General features: G+C 37.4%; 3 protein-coding genes across 10 annotated transcripts; 2 read left to right on the plus strand and 1 right to left on the minus strand.

Annotated features, from left to right (window-relative positions):
- The first annotated feature begins 964 nt into the window (after positions 1-964).
- Positions 965-2,813, plus strand: LOC126611420 (deoxypodophyllotoxin synthase-like). Its single transcript, XM_050279709.1, has 3 exons — positions 965-1,449; positions 1,626-1,950; positions 2,242-2,813. Exons 1-3 carry the CDS (start codon positions 1,073-1,075, stop codon positions 2,491-2,493), a joined length of 954 nt encoding a protein of 317 aa, XP_050135666.1. The 5' UTR covers positions 965-1,072; the 3' UTR covers positions 2,494-2,813.
- A 729-nt stretch (positions 2,814-3,542) lies between these two features.
- LOC126599062 (probable phosphoinositide phosphatase SAC9) lies at positions 3,543-12,407 on the minus strand. The gene is made up of 13 exons (XM_050265426.1): positions 12,142-12,407; positions 11,043-11,641; positions 10,476-10,608; positions 8,904-10,120; positions 8,034-8,141; positions 7,755-7,925; positions 7,176-7,418; positions 6,548-6,973; positions 5,590-6,423; positions 5,271-5,468; positions 4,629-5,081; positions 4,284-4,514; positions 3,543-4,150 (listed from the first exon to the last, which is right to left on the minus strand). The coding sequence occupies exons 1-13, from the start codon at positions 12,152-12,154 to the stop codon at positions 3,869-3,871; spliced, it is 4,908 nt and encodes a 1,635-aa protein (XP_050121383.1). The 5' UTR covers positions 12,155-12,407; the 3' UTR covers positions 3,543-3,868.
- An 805-nt stretch (positions 12,408-13,212) lies between these two features.
- LOC126584241 (calcium sensing receptor, chloroplastic-like) lies at positions 13,213-18,630 on the plus strand. Of its 8 annotated transcripts, none has more exons than XR_007610019.1 (13): positions 13,213-13,661; positions 14,192-15,148; positions 15,504-15,604; positions 15,699-15,813; positions 15,943-16,020; positions 16,164-16,256; positions 16,694-16,777; positions 16,957-17,055; positions 17,442-17,504; positions 17,660-17,690; positions 17,790-17,902; positions 17,983-18,041; positions 18,179-18,236. XR_007610019.1 is itself a non-coding variant. In XM_050248691.1 (13 exons), exons 1-13 carry the CDS (start codon positions 13,608-13,610, stop codon positions 18,411-18,413), a joined length of 2,016 nt encoding a protein of 671 aa, XP_050104648.1. In that variant the 5' UTR covers positions 13,216-13,607; the 3' UTR covers positions 18,414-18,630. The 8 variants fall into 8 exon arrangements, 5 of the variants coding, with proteins under 5 accessions (XP_050104657.1, XP_050104650.1, XP_050104648.1 ...); XR_007610020.1 differs by having other exon boundaries at positions 13,214-13,661; positions 17,209-17,504; XM_050248691.1 differs by having other exon boundaries at positions 13,216-13,661; positions 17,856-17,902; positions 18,179-18,630.
- Positions 18,631-19,527: the final 897 nt, after the last annotated feature.

Raw genomic sequence — 19,527 nt, forward strand, 5'->3', positions numbered from 1 at the left:
AAAGATTGAAGACTTGGTTTGTAAATAGCTACTATTGCCTATTGTATGTATATTTAAAACTTTCTACATAGTTTATACAATTTTAGTTTAGGACTGCAACACAAATATGGGTAATACTAAAAAGATTAAATTTGTAGACTAAAGTTTAAAAACTAAAGAATATGGAAGTTGATGATTGATTTATTACTTAATCGATGATAAACATATTCATTCTTATTAGTGACACATCATTTAATTTGTAAATTTGTCTTCAAATTTAGTTTTCTTAACATTACCCCACAAATATTATCTTTGTTAGAAATTATATATTATAATATAAAATGTTGTAATATATAATTTTAATAATTGAATGAAAAATAATGTTAACCGTTTTTTCAGAAGGGTTATTTACTTTGAATTTAATTGGTGTTATCCAGTGGCTTTCAGTTTGTGCAAATACCTCTTCAATTAAAAAGGGGTAGGTGCATTCCCTAACTTAAAGGTGTCAGATGGTTTATAACCACTCGACACATATAATTTATCAAAGGGTGCCATGAGTTGTATATAAACTCAGGCACTTCGTTCGCAGGATAAGTTTTTTTTTTATTAGTCTTCATAAGTAGAAAATAACATAGTTAAATACTCTTCAGAAATAGGGTTTATCCACACTATTTCTTTGAAGAGTATTATTGTATTTTAAAAACTACGAATAGCAGCAAAGTGATCAGGACTGCAGGTCCGCAACACAAATATTATTTTGTTGGTGCAACTTATGATCCACGAGTCTACCCTTCGAATGCATTATTGTATTTTAAAAACTACGAATAGCAGCAAAGTGATCAGGACTGCAGGTCCGCAACACAAATATTATTTTGTGCAACTTATGGTCAACGAGTGTGCCCTGTAAATGAATTGTTGTAGACTGATAGTATAATACCACTTGACACGCTTAATAATCTTTTGCGGATATTAGGTAGGTGATGACCAGGCTGCCGCTGATCTTTATAAACGGCAACACCATGAAATGCATCTCACAGTAGCTCGCTTTGTGTGAAAAGAAAAAAATACACATAATTAAGTAGCTAATCACACCATGTGTAAGCAATCGGAGAACGGGATTCCGGTGATCGATTTCTCCAAGGAGGAGGAGTTGAAGCCGGGGTCGAGTTCTTGGCTAGGGATACGTGAAGATGTTATCCGTGCACTCGAAGGAACGGGCTGCTTCATTGCATTAGTTGGCGACAAGGTCCGCCAAGAGCTTCGCAGCACCATGTTGGAGGCTTTCAAAGAGTTGATGGATTTCCCCCGTGAAGCCAAGATGAAGGTCAAGAGCAAGAACAAGAAGACCTTGGGTGCATATCACAACACCACTCAGATCCACGAAAGCCTGGCAATGGACGACGCCGCAGATGCTGCTGAGTGCCAGAAGTTCAGCAATCTCTTCTGGCCCAACGGAAATGAAAATTTCACGTAATTCTCTAACTAAATTTTTAATGAAATACTTTAAACTGCAGATAAGTTATCTATGTTGTCGATGTTTATTGATATTGTTGATACTTCGATCTTACAGTTTTTTATAAGATCAATAAACTTACAGTTGCTGATATGCATGCATATAGATATTAACTTGTTTGTTGGTTAACTAGTCGAAGTTCGAACGAGTATGCAACGCAAATGATGAACTTAGACTGGATAGTGACGAGGATGATATTCGAAAGCTATGGTGTTGACAACTACCATGATACACATATTAACACCAACACTCACCACATGTCGTTCCTCAAGTACGAGCGATCGGAGGAAATTGAAACCGACGTGGGTGTTTTTATTCACACCGACAAGAACTTCACCACGGTGCTGCATCAGGTGAACGACAGCCATGGCTTGGAGGTGCAGAACAAGAACGGGGACTGGGTGCTCTGTCAACCACCGCCATCGTCCTTCACTTTCATCGCAGGCGATATTTTGCAGGTGCTACTATTGTATACGGCAATATACAATAATTAATTCACTCAAGCTCTATAAATAGACAAAAATACGCAATATAATTAATAAATTTTTCTGCAACATGAGAAATGCTAAGGAGATTATCTCAAAAGTCAGAGTTTTCATGAACTCTTTGTCACCTCGTAATTTTTTTTAATGTTTTATAATGTTGGGTTGAGAATTTGGTTAAACTGTCAGGTGACAGAGAATTCATGGAAAGTTCCGCATATTCAAATATTTTTTTTTGTATATAACATGACAAATATTTTTTGGTAGGTTTGGAGCAATGATAAAATACAAGCTTGCAAACACAGAGTGACAATAAGCAAAGACACGCAAAGGTTCGTTTTGGCTCTGTTTCTGTTCAAGAGTGGCAAGTGCCAGACGCCGCAAGAGTTGATTGACGAGGAGCATCCCGTCCGCTACAAACCGATTGATCAATCTGAATATTTTGCCGCCGTTATGAACAACGCAATAAATGGAGGAATTAGTTACACTGTCAAAGACCACTGTGGCATTACAGTTTGATCATCACTAATGCATCCAATCAGCACCGTCGATCTCTGTGTGAGTTAATCAAGTGAAACCAACCACGTAATTTTATGCATCCATAAATCCTCTGTGATACAATAAATCAAGGATATATGGGGCTTCGGTTTCTGGCTAGAAGATATAGGGCAGTTTAGTATTCCTTTGATTTAAAAAAAAAAAAAAAAACTACTTTTGTTGTGGTGTGAGAATAAACTGCTATAAGATAAAGTTGTTAAGTGTTTGATAAACTTTTGTTGTAAACGTGCTTTTAACAAAAGAAAAAAATGTTTGAGCGTTGGATAAACTTCTATCTAAAACTGTTGTGTCTATGTTAAATGATTAAAACGGATACGGTGTTATTGTAATATAATAAATGAAAGGGCAAAAGTTGTTGTTTTGAAACATATGCGGGTGTACTTGTATTTAAAAAATTCATTAAATGAGGATTGTTCACTTGGAAGCTTTAGAAAAAGAAAAAAAAACGTTTTTTTATGTGCTGAGTTGAGACTATGGTGCCTTTAAAGTGTAGATTAATAAGACAACTCAAAATGTAAATGGGTAGGGGCATGCATATACTTAAGCATCAAATTAAACTTTGATTTCAATTGCAAAAATAAAGAAAAGAAAAACTAAATTCCATCAAGCAATTGGGTGGCTCAACTGATCACAAATGGTCCTTGAAATTGACTCATACAATTAAGATGATTTCTGAAATTGAAAATCAATCAATGTAGTCCTTGAAAATAAGTGTCACAGATCAATGTGGTTCTTCCATTCAGTCGAAAATTCTATTGTGTGTTGTTGTGGCGTGGGTCAATTGTGGTAAAATGATCATACTGAATTGTGACACCTATTTTCAAAGATTACATTAATTGATTTTCAATTTCCAGGACCATTATCTTACTGGTATGGGCCAATTTCATAAACCATTTGTAATAATAAAACCCCAAAAAAATTTTGAGACCCATATATGTGCCAAAAATTAGCTTATAACATGATTTTTTACAAAGCTGCGATAGAATGGGCACATTAATTTGTGACACCTCTTTTTCATGAATTACATTAATTGATTTTCAATTCCAAAGACACCAAACAATTAAGTTTAAAAAGTTCTTTGGCTCCAAATACAGACTATGGTCTTGAACAAACAGATCTCATCAGATTCTCGCAAAATAAAGACAGACGTGTTTCTGATTTCCTAGCTCTATTGATATATATAGTCTCAACCAAAACGAAAAAAACTACAGGGACAATTTTCCATCAACGAATGATTACAACAAATATGAATGGGGGAATACACAACCACAAAATCGATCAAAAACCAATCCCCAAGACACAAAACCCCTCGTGCTTCGCTGTGTATAACGCTACTTCAAACGGCCGAGAGGCTTGCCCATTTTCCAAGTTCGTATGGATCGGCGTAGTAATACAACTTAATTTTATTGGCCAACGACAACCCCGCAGCCACAGGTACCACTCTGGAACCGGCATCATCCTGCTCTGTTGGGTCATCGGCAAATGCTGTAATATCTCCAAGAAGTTTAAATATAATTGTGCGGGTTTGTATCTCTCGAGGGAAATCAAAGTACATGGCTGTTCCAGACTTGGCCTCTGGCAAACGATATTCTGCAATCGTTACCGTGCTTTGGGGTTCCTGTAATAATGTCTCCAATAAGTTATCTTAAAAACACCGTAATCAATATGGATTTTCACACCGCACTAATTAAGCCACATCGAACTACTGTCGCTAACCAACCCCATAATAATAAAGCAGGTCTAGTAAGTACCTGGACAACAGATACTTGTATATACAGAACGGCTGGAGAGATGTGTCTCTCGTCTACTAGTGTGGCTGACGTATCCCAGACCAGTGTATTTGAAGAGGGTGAATGGGTAACCAGAGGCTTTATTGCACCAAAAGCATCAAGACGAAATCCAGCAAGCAAAGGTGATGCAGGAGAAAGATATTGCTCCAAAACAATATCATTGTCCAACAGCCTCTCGGCCTCAATGGGAACCTGAAAGAACAATATATGACTATAAACGAATCTGCACGTGATAAAAATTCAATAACGAATAAAAAATTATTATTTTTTTAAATGAATAAAGCATAGAAGCGTGGATTTTTTTACCCTAAATCTATTCAGTGGTGGACCTCTCTCCAGCCAGCCTTTCAGATTCATCTGATCGTAGCTTTGTGATGTATCTTCCATCTCTTTTTTCACCGGGCTTCCGACTACCAGTATCCTTTTGGCATGAATACAGGGGTCTCTTTCAACTTCTCCTCCAAAAGAAGATCGCCGAGTTACTTCTGCAAATGGATTTTCATCGAGAGACAATAGATTCAAGTTGTCCAAATTAAGAGATTTTGAACCAGGTCGCTGAAGGCGTAATGTTATCCAAATAATGCGGCATCGAACTGGATTCCTAAATTCAAACTTCACATGCCTCGGTACTTCATTTTCTCTAACCGAATTTTCATGTCCATAATATTCTGAGGAAGCCGTGATCTGGGACTGCAAATCCCATTTTCCCATGCATGACCTTTCTTCCTTGTGTATTTTATTGCTGGCCCAGATTTGCACCTGTGCGAGCAGGTGAATTAGTCAAAATAAAATGTACAGAAGGAATCAATGTTTGTGCAGCACAAAAGGTGTAAAATTCAACAATTTAGGAACAAAAAGCTAGATATACTACAAAGCAAGATTTTCGACGACTTCAAATTTACCAAATAAAATAAAAATAAAAGAGAGTATGTATAGAGGCCGACTTACGGTGGGTGCATCAGCCTCAGAATAACCACATGGACTAATAAGCAAAACAACCCCACTAACATCAGAAAGGGTGCCAAGAACAATAATGAACTCAACACTGGTGGTACTAGGAGGAGCTTTCCAGTATGAATGGCGTGATCCAGATTCAAGAGGAGCAAGCAATGACAAGAATGGTGCTGAATCTGCTCCCGTTTCAACCTACAATGGTCACAATAAACATGTATAATACCGCAACCCATACGAAGATAGAGATGGAAATAAGACAATAATCTACTGCGGGAACCCTGAAACAAGAAAGTAATATAAGCCAAAAAATTACCGAGTGTAAAAAGCTGGCAAATGGAAACTCGGCTAGCGATTCCTCTCTGCCAAGTAATTTCTGCAGAACTTTAATAGTTCTCTTTCTATCCGGAGACTGTTTCCTTTCATAAAGACAATTCCTTACTGAATATCCAATCACCTGGTTCAAGGCCTCATGGGCAGCAGAATCAGCACGTGTACTTCTCCTCATGCTTATCAAGACCCTGACGTAGTCCAAGATCAATGCATCAAGCACAATATCATGGCAGCATCTTTTACAAATAACACTATCCAGCACTACTGTACGATTTGTAGAGACGTCAACCTGGAAACCATGGCCTGATCCCCCCTGATTTACCACACCATTGTAACTCATGGCGTCCCTTGACCCATAGCCTGCAACCAGAAGGGCCCCTCTACCAGCACAGCAAACTTTACAAACTTTCCTTTCACATTGGGAACATAACAAGAGAGACGGGGAAACTTCGCCTGATTCCAAAAAGGAAGGACGTGTAGGTGCATTAGTTTCAGCACGAACCTCACACGTGCCACCATAACAGCAGTCACCAAATCTAGTTATATTCCAAAAATCTATCTCATTATCATCAGTAGTCTCAAGACCAACAGCAGATGTAATTTTGTCTTCCAAGGATGCTTGTCCAAGCAGTGCCAGGGAGTTTGCAACTCTGCACAATCTTCCCATGTATCGTTCATCAAGTAAAACATTAGGGTTTATAGTAGCAGGATCAGTTCCTATAGATAACAAAGCTCTATCCCTTTCAGCAGCAGAAATGTTCAGCCTGAGGCGTTCAATTTCAAGTTTCATGGCTTCCATGAAGTTTAGTTTCTTTTTCTGCAGACAATAGGATTCATCAATTGTGGTTCAACGAAAGATTTTAAAGGACTTCCTCTTTGTAAGGATAAACCACATAATAGCATAGTGGTTCAAAGAAACAATAGAAGAGTTAGTAACATACCATATGTGGCCCAGCAACAGATTTCAAACAATCAATGTACTGCTGGGAACTGCTATCTGAAGGTTTTCCATCATGTGATTTATGATCAGTTTCAGCATCATGATATTCAACAATAGCTTGGTCCAAGAAATCAAGAAGGTCACCTCCCTTGTCCTCAACATTTCCTATCACTGGCGCAGCAATGTGTTCTGAAAGCACCATCTCTCCAGTCAATAGGTCAACTAAATTGTTTGCAGACGCACTTGGTTGCACTGGTGGCAGCACATTTTCAGTAAATGAAGCACCAGAAAATGGATTGGTTTTTGACCCAGAGGAAAAATGAATGTTTTCATTCTGAAGGTTTTTAGCATGTTCAGGTAGTCTTGCACCAGGGCCTTCGTTAGTAAATACACCCCTCCAAGGAAGAGAAACTCCAAGGACTTCTATCTGCAAACAAATTCACAAAAGAATTATCATCCACTTGGGGGTTCTGCAACACCCATCCTCTCAATATCATGTGCCAAAAAATTCAAATGGCATTAGCTTCAACCAAGCTAGAGTTTCAAATCAGAACCTAAATAACCAACTGAAAAGTCACAAATCAAGGACAATGACATATAAATTAATAATTACACAAGTTGCTTTCTACCTCACCAAGAGTGATAGGGCTCTTTCCAGAGACAGCAGGATAAAATGTAAGGGCAACTACACGAGTAAGGAAGTCAAGTTCTCCTTCCAGTTCTTCAAAATCATACAATAATGGAAGGGTAGATGTATCTTGAGCATGAAGACGGGAACCAGCTCCTGTTATAGCCATATCCTCTGGACTAACTGCTCCTGTTAAGGGTATCAAGAGGTTTGTTCCATGTATACATTGAGGTATTGAAGCACCCTGTCATCAGAATCCACTAAAAGATTAGAAACTACGGGAGATATCAGAAATTATTGTAACTTAACACAAGTAGATTAGCAACATATGTACAACAATACATGAAACTAACAAAAAATTACCAAAACCAGAGTCATGAACTTCTTTTGTATTCTAAATATTTAAGTTTTTGCAACTAGGTCCCTTGCATTTCATGGCTTAGCCTAGTTGTTAGTCTTTACATCAGATAGGAACTAAAAGGATCCTCATCTTGTTTTAGCTGGATTCCTGGGACCATCAATTCTAATAAAGTTCAAAGAAAATTAAAGTTGTAGGAGAAGTGGAAGAAAGATTACAGACCTCCAAGACAAGTTTTAGCCCATCTAAAGAGCGTCCTGTCCTAACATCAACTGTTGATGGATATGTTGAATCATCTGCACCATGGGATATTGTGAGAAGAAGCTGACAAACATGGCAAGGTTCACCAAGATAGATAAACAGTTCAACAACATCTGCGGCCTGTGGGCAAACCTGTGTGATAAAAACTATTCCAAATAAGAGACATAAAAGGATTCTGCAGAAAAGACCACCATGGTACAGTCAAATGTTCCATACAATGAAAACTGAAAGAAAAAGTACCCAGACTAGATCCTTTCTCTTGAAACTCAGAAGACTGGCTCCACCTTTGGAACTTGGAAACATGTTAGCAACTGGCTTAAGGAAGAAACCAGATGGTCGAGAGACTACCTGCAAAATCACAATGCTTGGATGAGAGACTTGATGCCATTACATTATATGAAAAAACAAACAGAAAAAAAAAATCATTTATGACTTCAAGAAAAGATCCGACAATTCAATGTAGAGAAATAGCCATAACACAAGTGAACACCATACAATGCAATTACTAAATAAAAATTACATGCAATCAATACATAAATCATGGAAGCCAGAATCTATGGAACTCAAAATGCAAAGGTATTAAACTGTGATCAGATCTAAAACCAAGAATCAAAGGAATTTCCAGGGAAGCCAACATTTTGGAAACAGACACCACTGTGAAGTCTAAATCTGATGCCAAACTCAAAACCACCGTTACGTGTTACAAGTAACAAAAGGGCCTTCCAATATGCAGCTGGTGATTCCATACCATTTGTAGGCGGCACTGGGAATGAAAAGCCTAAATGGTTTATACACTTATACTAACTTAGAACAACTTTTAAATTAAAGGAAAACTAATGAAAAGGGCTTGAAAACTTTGAGTTTTAATGATAAGGACAAAATAAAGGGTAAAGTGAATAGTACCAGGATTGACTTTTTAGTGTAAAAATGTGGTTTTTCGTTAAAGTGAACAGTACCGGGTGCTTTTCGTTAAAATTCCCTTAAATTAACCTATGGCAGTTAAAACTACTTGTTGCAACTTGTTAGATGAACCTAGCACAAAAAGAAGCATAGAAATTAATGAAATTATTATCACTACAACTGATCCAGAGCAGTCCCAGAATAACATACATTAAGAGGGTGAAAAGAAACTGATGGAAGATGCTTGAATAGTCTCATTCCAAGAAATATCTCAAGTTGCTTTTGACGAGAGCTGTCTACAACTGCATTTTTATATCTCCTCTGCAAAGTAATTTTCATATTCTGTGCTGCAGAAAATTGTTTGAATTTTCCTGCATCATCATTGAAGATGCTGAGGATTTGGCTATGCATAGCTTTCGAACCGGTATAAAGTGTTGCATGAATATCACCCGCAAGCAGAAAAATATCAGCAAGCTGGGATACTGGTGATAAAATTGTTGACCTCTTGAACTCCTCAAATGCCATATCAAATCTCTTCCAAGGTTCATCAGGACACGGATGCGTCCATGTTGTGGTCCTAGTATTGTGATCAATATAAAAAGTTTTCCCTGTTACTGCATCAGATCTCTTCTCCCAGCCTGGTGGCAGAGGAGCTGTATAGCCACCATAAGTACTCATTGACTGGTAACCAAATGCCAAATCACTATCAAGTGATATACAAAGCCGCCTACACTGCTCCACAAAAACCTGGAGGGAGCCAAAATAACTTGCAGCATTTGTCCTATCCAAAGAATCAGCACAGTTCAAACGTATCACACCATTTTGACGTGATCTTAAGCAGAAAGCACCTTCAAAGTCATCATTGTAGATAATTTCTCCTCTGCAGTCCTTAATTCTTTCTCGTGAAGGCAAAAAATCTCCTTCAGAAATGCCTATGGAAATAGTGGGTGCTTTTAGATGTTTCCATAATCCTTCGATGGTTTGCTGTTCACCTCTTAACTTTATACTGGCATGCCAGTCATAATTTATCAATTGAATTCGAGTATAAGGAAGTTTTCCAGTTGACTTTATGTAGTTTAAAGATTTCTCAAAATGTTGAACTAAAATACATTCTGACTTTCCTTCTCCACTCCTAAGCAAGTTGATGCATACAATTGGAACAAACGCCTTTCTATTCTGACTCCCCCCAACAGCTACGTCAAAATTTCGTGCATCATACCTCTTACTCAACCTCTGGTAGTACTCCGAACTTCCTTTATAAGGATCGCGATCCGAAACGTATATTTCTGCTTCTGCAGCAGTAATCTTTAACTCTGCACCCCACCAAATTGGAATTGTACCCCGTCGCCACACGTATGTGTTAAAAGGAACAGTTTGACCAGCCCTTCTAGGGATCCATACAAGTTGCTCACACTCCACTTCATTTCCTGTCAGACTTGCCATCTTCATAAGTATGAAAAGTTCACTTAAAACATAAAGTAAGAGGAGAATATTTTTCATTTAGAATGTAAATTCGTACTCCTAAATGAGAAGAATACAAAATACAAGATGAAGCCATCTAAGCAAAACAAAAATGAAATAATACAAACAAAACGAAAAAGAAATACTGTAGATTAATGAATTTCATAAAAAAAAATATCAATATGTTGTTTTCTAAATTACTTTCTGTCCTCAATGTTCTGAGAAACTCCACTGGAAATCAATAACAAAAATGACACAACCATGGGTATCTTCAAAGATTAAAAGTTTGAGAGTTGTTAATAACTTAATAGGTCAGGTTACCTGTGCTAAAACATGAATTCAATCCCCTAGCCAAGTACCGAGTACCAGGATGCAGCCTGCTACGACGAGCTATGAGAGCAACAATTCCTTTCACCTTCCCTAAGGTTCCAAAACTTCGACACTCTGCAAAACCCTGCACATTAATATCAAGTAAGAGAACGGTATGAAAGGGTTAAATTTACATCTAATCACATAATTCCATATGCTATCTTCAAATCTTAACAACAATTTAACTTCTTTTGTCAGTCATATTCAATGAAGGCAAAATTGAGCACCTAATGCATAGATAAGTTCAACAACTTGTTTCCTAATACAACAGTTATGAAATCTTTACCATTATCAGTGGTAAAATATATACTCAAAGAGTTGCACATAAATATAAGTACATGTAAATGCAGAGTTAAACCAGTTGGATATAATGAGCATATCGTGCATAGGCTCGAACAATCATCATCACTAAATCGAGGTGGTAGGCTAAGAAATCAGATGGTTAAAGATAAGGATCAGGTGAAAGAAGATAATAGTCAGCTGAGCACCAATTTGATAATACCAAGAATGAAGCAAAACCTGAAGAAGAGTGACACAATGCTGCGGCAGCCCAATGTTTTTGAAAGGCATCGAGAACCAGGCGTTCCAAACAAATTCATCATCGGGCTCACGCAAGCACATACGGCTAGGAAATGGTCGAGTGATATCCCTTGCGTCACAAAAGTAGTGCTTCCCATTAATGTCAAGATCAGTTAATTCATTAACATTCTTTTCTTCTCCTTTCCCTTGTGGTTGTGGATTCTGAAGTTGAATCTTGATCCATTGGCTCTCAGTCACCGTATAAATGCACCCTCCACCAGGCAATTTCGGAACACTAGCAGTCAACTTGGTAGCCACGAGAAGCAAACCAATGCTGCCCAAAGCAGCATAACCCAATATTGCACGTGCATAGGTCGTATTCTTACACAACCAGGGTGATCCGTTCGTAACGTATTCCAATGCTTCCTTTTCGGATTTGAAAACATCAAATCCTGGCTTTGCATTGTAGCGAAGCACTCCGGTTGTGGGATCAACATGTATAACCTGAGTGTCGAGCCTGGAAGACAAACTTGCAATTATATATACTTCACCAGGGTCCAACGTCACAACTACAACAGATGTCTCCCTTATACCACCACCTGTAATGTATTTAATATAAAACAGAAAGCATAAGCAACCTTGCAAAGAAAGCGAACATGTATGATGTATGACTCTACGCACCATCACAATATACATACGAGTAAGCGTGTGCGTGTGCGTATATAGGGCGCTGTTATTAGCACTCCAAAATAGTCATCGTGCACTCTTCCATAACAAAAGGTCGAAAACAACTCTTTATATTTATGCAACAACAGCAGCAATAATAAGAATTCAATGTCAATTTAACAGACAAAATTGACAGTGTTCAAGGTGTTTAAGTTATCAGAATCCGATTCGAAATGCAACAAACAAACAGACATGAAATGCATAGCTCGCAAGGAAAGAACGAAAACTAAGAGCATATAATCTACACACGCATACTCTCGAACAGAAAATAATTTGCAAGCTGAAAGAGAAAGAAATGATAGAGGTCGCATTCGAAGTTGAAAAGCTCTAGATCGCATCGCATATCAGAGAATTGAAGGTTGAAGAAGATTACCAGCTGATTCCATGCGATATCTCTCTCTTTTGTTACTGCGCGATGCAGGCGGAGTTCGATCTGACGGAGAGAGGAATGATATTATTGAAGGCGCCGGAGAACTGGAAGGGCAGGCATCGAAGGACGTCGGTTGGACCCGTTCCACTCAGCAGAACTCACCGCTTCTCCGGTCTTACAGATTTGGCATCGGAAAATATGAAGTGATACTCGGCAGGAGCAGCGCGAGATAATAAACGATGACTTGTTTTTTTTTTTTTTCTGTACTTTTTACTGTTTTTGGTTAATGGTTGTTTATTTATTTATATTTTGGTACTAATTTGTTCTTATTAAAAACATCGAAAAAAAAACTTTTGTGTTTCCTTATTTGTTAAAAAGAACAAGATTGTTTTGTGTGTTTGTCATTAAACAACAAATAGGATTGGAATAAATACAATTTTTCAATTTGTAAGAATGTCACAATTTTGATTCTGGTTAATCTTTCTTAATTTCTTACGTAGCACGTCTTAAAAATAAAAATAAAAACTACTTGTTTGATTAAAAGCGTATTTGATAATTAGTAATTGTTTTTTAATTTTTAGTATAAAGATAAAAATTAAAATCGGACAATTAAATTTCAAAAACTCACAAAATTAACTTTTATTAATAAGTAAAAAATTGACTTAATAAAATTATTATCAAATAACTCCTACTTTAATGTTTTTAAAATTTAGCTTGGTTTTGATTTTCAATTGCCATTAAAGTTTTCAATTTAAAAAAAAAAATTAAGAATGTAATTAAAATGGTTATCAAACGAGCTCTTAATAAAACTTAAAATTTGCTTTTGTTAAAAAACATCACAATAGACTCTTAAAACCAACACAAAATATGATTTATTTTTTATGGTATTGGAACAAGAGTCAGTACACCACATGTTATAATATAAATAGATGAATAATTAAAAAAATAAATTATCTTCAATTATATTATAACATGTAGTGTATTAATTCGTGTTTTTGGCACATGAAAAAATCTCTGCCAAATTACATACATTACTTCCAAGTAGAGAAATCGTGAAACGTATAAAAATCCGTAAATCGAGTATTTTATTTTTTATTATGTGAAAAATTAAAAATAAAATGTAAAATGGCCAAAACTCGCGGGAAGGAAAACTGAATACATAAAAGTAGAGGGACGTTGAGCCCAAACCCCCGCAAGAACGCCTGAAACAAGCACATGTCCCCACCGCAGAAACGAGAGGCAAAGAAGAAGTTATCTATATTCTTTCACTGGATGATTTTCCCCGTCATATCATCATATATATATATATCTCTATATTCTTTCATTCAACGATTCCTTCACAAAATTGAAAACCCACTTTTCAGATGCTTGATGCAATTTAATGTTAGTTTAGGCTTATTTTAGCAAAGTGTTGGTGGAATTTGATTGTGTTTGTTGCTGAATAATTGAGTTTTGGTCGGCGGGTTGATATGGCCATGCTGCCTGTTTGCTCAGCCACTTCAAGCTGGTCTTCCCTTTCTCAGGTAAGATCTTGCATGCTCCTCAAAGACTGACCCTTCACTGTGATTTTTCTTATAATTTCTTGGCATGCAAAGCAAGCTGCTTTAAAGGGTCCTTTAATTTATACTGATGTGCCGACGTGAGTTAAGTTAATTGGTTGGTATGTGGTCGGCTTGTTTATTCAAATTCGCTTTCATGCAAATTAGAGTATTCTAGAATATCGCAATTTCAGAAGAAAGACGAGTTTTTTACCTATAAGTCCTACGTAATATTAAACTTTAGAAGAAAAACACTTCAAACAGTTTGAATATTTCAGAAGAAAAATTTAATATGAGAAACGGATCAATGAGGTGTTTTTCGATGCGGTTGAACTCTTGAAGTGTTTTTGTAGTTTGTACGTAATGAAGCATGTTATGATCATCTTGTGTTATTTTCTGGGAATTTGAAACAAGTAATTTAGTTTGGCATCATGTCATATTTGTGTAACATTTTGGTCAAAGTTTTTATGATATTCCGAATTTGGAATGTACATGTATGCAAATGGATGTCACAGGTTTACTTACATGGAGGGTTGCATGCCAGTTCCCAATTCCTGAAGGATTTTGAGGCCAGGTGCATTGCGGAATGCAGGGGCTCCCTAGGCTTGTCAAATGCAATGCATTTTCAAAGAGGTTCCTTTAAAGCACATGCTACAAAGTCTTTGTATCCGAACTTCGTGAAAAGCGCAGAACAATCCGTCTCCGTGGATTTTGTTTACAGGAGTTCCTGCTCAAATGAATCAGACCATCTTAAGTGCCAGTATTCAGACATGTGGAGTTCCTCTACTAGAACCATGTATGAACAACACCTGCCGGGAAGGGTGGAACTGAAATTTGTAGACACCTCTAGCCTATTGGCTCCTGATGAGGGACTCGTTGACTTTACTAATCCGTCGACTGAAAATGAAAGTATCTTATCGGCACCCATAGAACCTGAAAGCATATCAGCAACTGATTTAACACCAGGGAATCCCACCTCTGTATCCGACTCCTTAGACATGGATAGTGATAAATTATCCAGTGTGAAAACTAGTATTGAGGACTTCTTTGATGGGGTTAGCAAGTCTTTCAGTGCTTCGCTTGATAAGGGAGAATATACTGTTAAAACGTCACTAGATACAATCACTTCATCAACAACAACTGTTGTTAAAAGTGCAACTGAAGCAGTGGATAATACTGTTGGCGGATTGTTTTCAACGGTGGATCAAGTGGGACAATATGGTGGTAGTAAAACGACAAATTTTTCAAGCGACTTTAAGGAAGCCACAAGTAAAGGAGCTGTTTTTGCTATTGATGTCTTGAGACGTTCAATTGTTGTGGTGGAGGATTCTCTATCAAATGGGGCTTCCTTTTCTGTTAGTTCTTACCAGTCTGCCAAGGACTTTCTTCCTCCTGACATCAGTGATGCGCTAAATTTGTCTGAAAAGAGATTTGTAGAGCTCTTGGGGCCTGCCAAAACTGCTTTTCAACAGGTATTAATATTACACTTCCAGTCTATAGAGCCTTTTGGTTGAGCTGTAAAAGAAAAAAGATTGCGGTTTGCAGAGTTGTAAGTTATTCTAAATAATTTGTAAGTTTCAAACTGGTTCTCTGGAAAAAAAAGAGCAGGTTAGTTGATTTCGGTTGGATGCTTTTTTTTTTTCCAAACCATCAGCCCCACTTTGTTATAGTTTCCTGTATATTCTGTTTGACAACTTACGCTAGAAGGTAAACTTTCCGTTTTACGCTTAAACTATACATTCAATCATTTATATCCTCAGTTTGCCGCTGTTGTAATGACAGTTTTTTGAGTAATATTGTCAGCTGAATCTGAATCTGTGAAAGCAGGTTTATATTTCGATTGAGGGGTTGGAGGAAAATCTTGGGTTGGACCCTAATGATCCAATCGTTCCATTTGTTCTATTTCTTGGCACCTCAGCCATTTTATGGTATGGGTATCCTTTTGTTCTAATGAAGACTGTTTTTAAGTTTCTATTGTCCTGCTGTGTGAGAAATTTATATTTCTTATCAGATACGCTGCAGGGTCATTTATCGGGTGTGGATATACAGTGGTTACGCTGGAGATTTATCTCCTCAGTCGACATTGGAGCTCTTGACAGGGAAAGAGAATGCTGTGCTCATTGATGTCCGACCTGAGGCAAGATATTGCTTACTTTTGGCCTTTATATTTAGTTGCGCTAATACTATTATAAGACTTTAAATACTGTTGCTAAGTGTTTGCTTCTCAAATTTGCCAATGATTGGTTCTGGAATTTCCTTTATGAAGGTTCTGAGAGAAAGAGGGGGTATTCCTGATCTTCGACGAGCAGCTCGCTTTCGCTATGCAAGTGTGGCTCTACCTGAGGTTGGCTTTATAATTAGATTGCAATTTGAAGATATGAATGACGTAATCGTATTACAGATTTGCTAGGGTGAAAGCAGTCATATCCTTTCTCTCCATATACTTTTTGTGCCTTTGTTCTGAACTTGTTGAACAAAAAACTTCAGGCTGATGGCGCTGTATGGAAATTAGTGAAGAGTGGAAGGGATCTTAATGACACCTTAACTGCTGCTGTTATTTGGAACTTGAAGATTGTTCAGGTAAGCAGTTTCAGGCATTTATATATCTTAAACTATACCAATTTGAAGCTTACTAAAAGTTCATAGGAAGATCTTGGACTGGGACCTATTAATTATCCGTTCTTTAGTGATAGTACCATATTTGGTGACCATGGACGCCTGAAAGTGTCTCACATTCTCCACCTAAAGAACTTCAATCACAATTTTTTGGCCTGCAAAAATATGAGAAAGGAAATTCTTTAGGCTAAAAATCATTCAAATTCAAGTTTTAGCACTGCCCTGGTGACCTTAGGTATATTGTTATATATGTCCAAGGACTTGAATGGGGTTGTATGCTCGTAACAAGTTGTTCACATCTAACAGCAGGATCTCCTGTCTAAAACTATGGGAAAGTGTGATGATTAGCATCTGCTTGAGTAATGAATAATGAGTTCTATACTGTTTTGTACTCTTTGTAGGGCAGGTCCAAGGTCATAGTTATGGATGTTGATGGCACTCTTTCCAAAGGTATTGAAAGATCCTTCAGAAAGCTTGGGCTCAAGGCAAGTACATAATGCAAGATAAAGATTCATATTTTAATTAATAAAAATCATTAGCACTTTTCTTATGGATACTGGTATGTATCTTAAGAAAACAGCTCAATGCATCATAAATTTTTGGTATTTCTGGAATTGCTGAGCAATTTCGTAGATACTAATACCTAGAGATGTTTAAATGACAGAAACCGTACTTGGTTCAAGGTGGCTTTCAATCTTGGGTGAAATATGGTCTCCGTATTAAGGAACTCAAACCTGAGACAACATTTACCATACTCAATGAGGTATTTATCTCTTTGAAGCTGGTTATTCTTGTAAGTTATTATAAATACAGAGATGATAATATGCTGGTTGGTGAATTTCTACGAATGGCATCTGATTCCCTTGATAATAACCGATGTGATTACTTTCTTTTCAACAACGTTGTTGGATTGCAGTGGCTGAGGTTCTCTTGTATAAGTAACGTGGAGTTGTGGACCCATTTTGTTTAGCTTTGTTGAAAAAGAAGTGAACGAGATAAATATGTTTGACAACCAGAGCAATAGTCATGACTGCATTCAACACAGAGATTATTGCTGTTTTCCCCCTTTCTGCCGCTTTTTTACAGAATTGTAAGACCAGATTTGAGCTTTTCACTTATGCACAATTGCAAAAAATTGTATCATTTTAGGATGCTGAGGCAATTCTGGAGGATATCAGTCCTTCTCCGGTGCAAGTTCTTGGGTCTGGTGTGGTAAGACAAATTGTCTTCATTAGTTTCTACTTTATATTGATCCATCTTTTGTTATTACCAAAACTTGATTTTGTTTTGTGTGTTGTAGAAATGTTTAGTTGCCATGCAATTTCAAGTGCATCATTCGCTAACTTACGCAACTACCTTCTGTGCAGGGATTGATTGCAGCATTGTATGCACTACTAGGTGTGTATATGTGCCTTAAATTTCTCTCTAAAAAGAAATTGGATTACCTAATTGTTTTCCACTCAAGTCTGTACAGTTCTAATTTCACCATATATACAGTTAAATTTTGCTAGTGAATTGTGCCGGATTTCTTCATCTCTAATCAGCATGATTCATTGGATACAGAGTGGGAGAAGACGTTACAACTGATTGGTGTTGTTGGCGTTGGTCAGGTATTATAATCTTCCTAGAATGAGTGCTGTACTTTTTTCTTCTTCCCCTTTCTCATTGCTCTTTTCTTCAATTCCACCAGACCATTTATCGGCGGGTGGCATCTTATGACACCGCAGAAGATTTTAAACAAGACGTGAGGTAAAGCTAACTACATTAGGCCCAGTAGATTGTGTCTTTCACCGTGCTGTTGGAGTCAAACAACCAAACACCACATTATTTAGATTGTGCTGATTCGATGTCGTGTTATTGTCGTCTCTATGTTATGTTCCATGAAGGCTGCTGCTTGCTCCTGTTAGACTGGGCGCTCAGGCATTTTCATGGACTGCTGGAAAATTGGAATCGAACGGCATTGGACTGCCAACATCTCCTTCATCCTCAGATGTTAAAAACCGAGTATTGCAGGCTGCTGCAAAGCATCAATCTCAACCGTCTGATACGGAAGGCATCCAAGATCCATCTCCTGAGTCAACACTTCCAATCAAGGAGAATGTCGATCTATCAGAAGCATAAAGGTTGATATTTTCTTGCAGTAGGCATCTCCTGACTCGTGTTCTAGCTCGAAAGTTGATCTGAGCTGTATTAGCAAATCAAGGAAGGTTAATTAAGCTAAATAAGTGATAATTCTGTAACAATGTGCACTCAAGTTGGCTCTCTCAAGTTTCCTCCTTATACAAGCCAACTCTCCACCCCTTATTTTAATATACAAACAACGTGATTTTAAGCTCAATTAGCCATCGATGTCGTCATCATCACATTTACGTGAGTTGAATGTGAGAGCTACTCCAATTAGATAGAGCCGAACATGAGCCGAACGTGACACCTCTTCCAGTGACGAGATGAATATATCTACCAATGGACTTCCAACGTCAATTGATAGCTGATAATTGACACATATTTCCCCCAAAATTTAAAAGATTTTAGCTTAAGAGATTTTGCTTGGGGACAAAAAACACATAAACAGAAAGGTCTCTCCTTTTTTGTTCGAAACGGAAAGCTTTCTGGAGATGACGTATCCTACTGTGTGAGAAATTTATATTTCTTATCAGAGATGCTGCAGGGTCATTTATCGGGTGTGACATACAGTGATTATGCTGGAGATTTATCTCCTCAGTCGACATTGGAGCTCTTGACAAGGAAGGAGAATGCTGTGTCATTGATGTCTGACCTGAGGCAATATATATATTGCTTACTCTTTGGCCAGACCCTTATATTTGGCCAAAAAGGGAGACCCGAAGCCAACAGAGCTCCCCGCTTTGGTGGTGCTGATAATTTATCAAAATTTTGCCTAAGTGGGGCTGAAAAGACCAAGAATCCTTTTAATTGCCTAAAGTAAAACATAATATGAGAGAGGAAATTCTAAGGATAAAAATCATTCAATTTCAAGTCTTTCACATCTAATTAACAGCAGGATCTTATGCCTAAAACTATGGGAAAGTACGTTGGTTAGCATATATGCCGTGAGTAATGAATAATGAGTTCTATATATTGTTTTGTACTGTGTGTAGGACAGGTCCAAGGTCATAGTTATGGATGCTGACGGCATTCGTTCCTAAGGTATCGCTAGATCCTTGAGAAAGCTTGTTGTGTATAATACATCTTTTAATTAATAAATTCATTAGGACTT

This window comes from Malus sylvestris, chromosome 2 (assembly GCF_916048215.2).
Source record: "Malus sylvestris chromosome 2, drMalSylv7.2, whole genome shotgun sequence".
Classification (NCBI taxonomy): Eukaryota; Viridiplantae; Streptophyta; class Magnoliopsida; order Rosales; family Rosaceae; genus Malus; species Malus sylvestris.

Coding starts and splice junctions, on each gene's coding strand:
- LOC126611420 (XM_050279709.1), top strand. CDS start 1,073: ATGTGTAAGCAATCGGAGAACGGGATTCCGGTGATCGATTTCTCCAAG. Junction 1,450..1,625: donor AACGGAAATGAAAATTTCAC/GTAATTCTCTAA, acceptor TTGGTTAACTAG/TCGAAGTTCGAACGAGTATG. Junction 1,951..2,241: donor TCGCAGGCGATATTTTGCAG/GTGCTACTATTG, acceptor ATTTTTTGGTAG/GTTTGGAGCAATGATAAAAT.
- LOC126599062 (XM_050265426.1), bottom strand. Junction 10,609..11,042: donor ATTGTGTCACTCTTCTTCAG/GTTTTGCTTCAT, acceptor ATTAATGTGCAG/GGTTTTGCAGAGTGTCGAAG. Junction 5,082..5,270: donor CTGAGGCTGATGCACCCACC/GTAAGTCGGCCT, acceptor CTGCTCGCACAG/GTGCAAATCTGGGCCAGCAA.
- LOC126584241 (XM_050248688.1), top strand. CDS start 14,108: ATGTCATATTTGTGTAACATTTTGGTCAAAGTTTTTATGATATTCCGA. Junction 16,778..16,956: donor TCAGAAAGCTTGGGCTCAAG/GCAAGTACATAA, acceptor TTTAAATGACAG/AAACCGTACTTGGTTCAAGG. Junction 17,691..17,855: donor AGCATTGTATGCACTACTAG/GTGTGTATATGT, acceptor CATTGGATACAG/AGTGGGAGAAGACGTTACAA.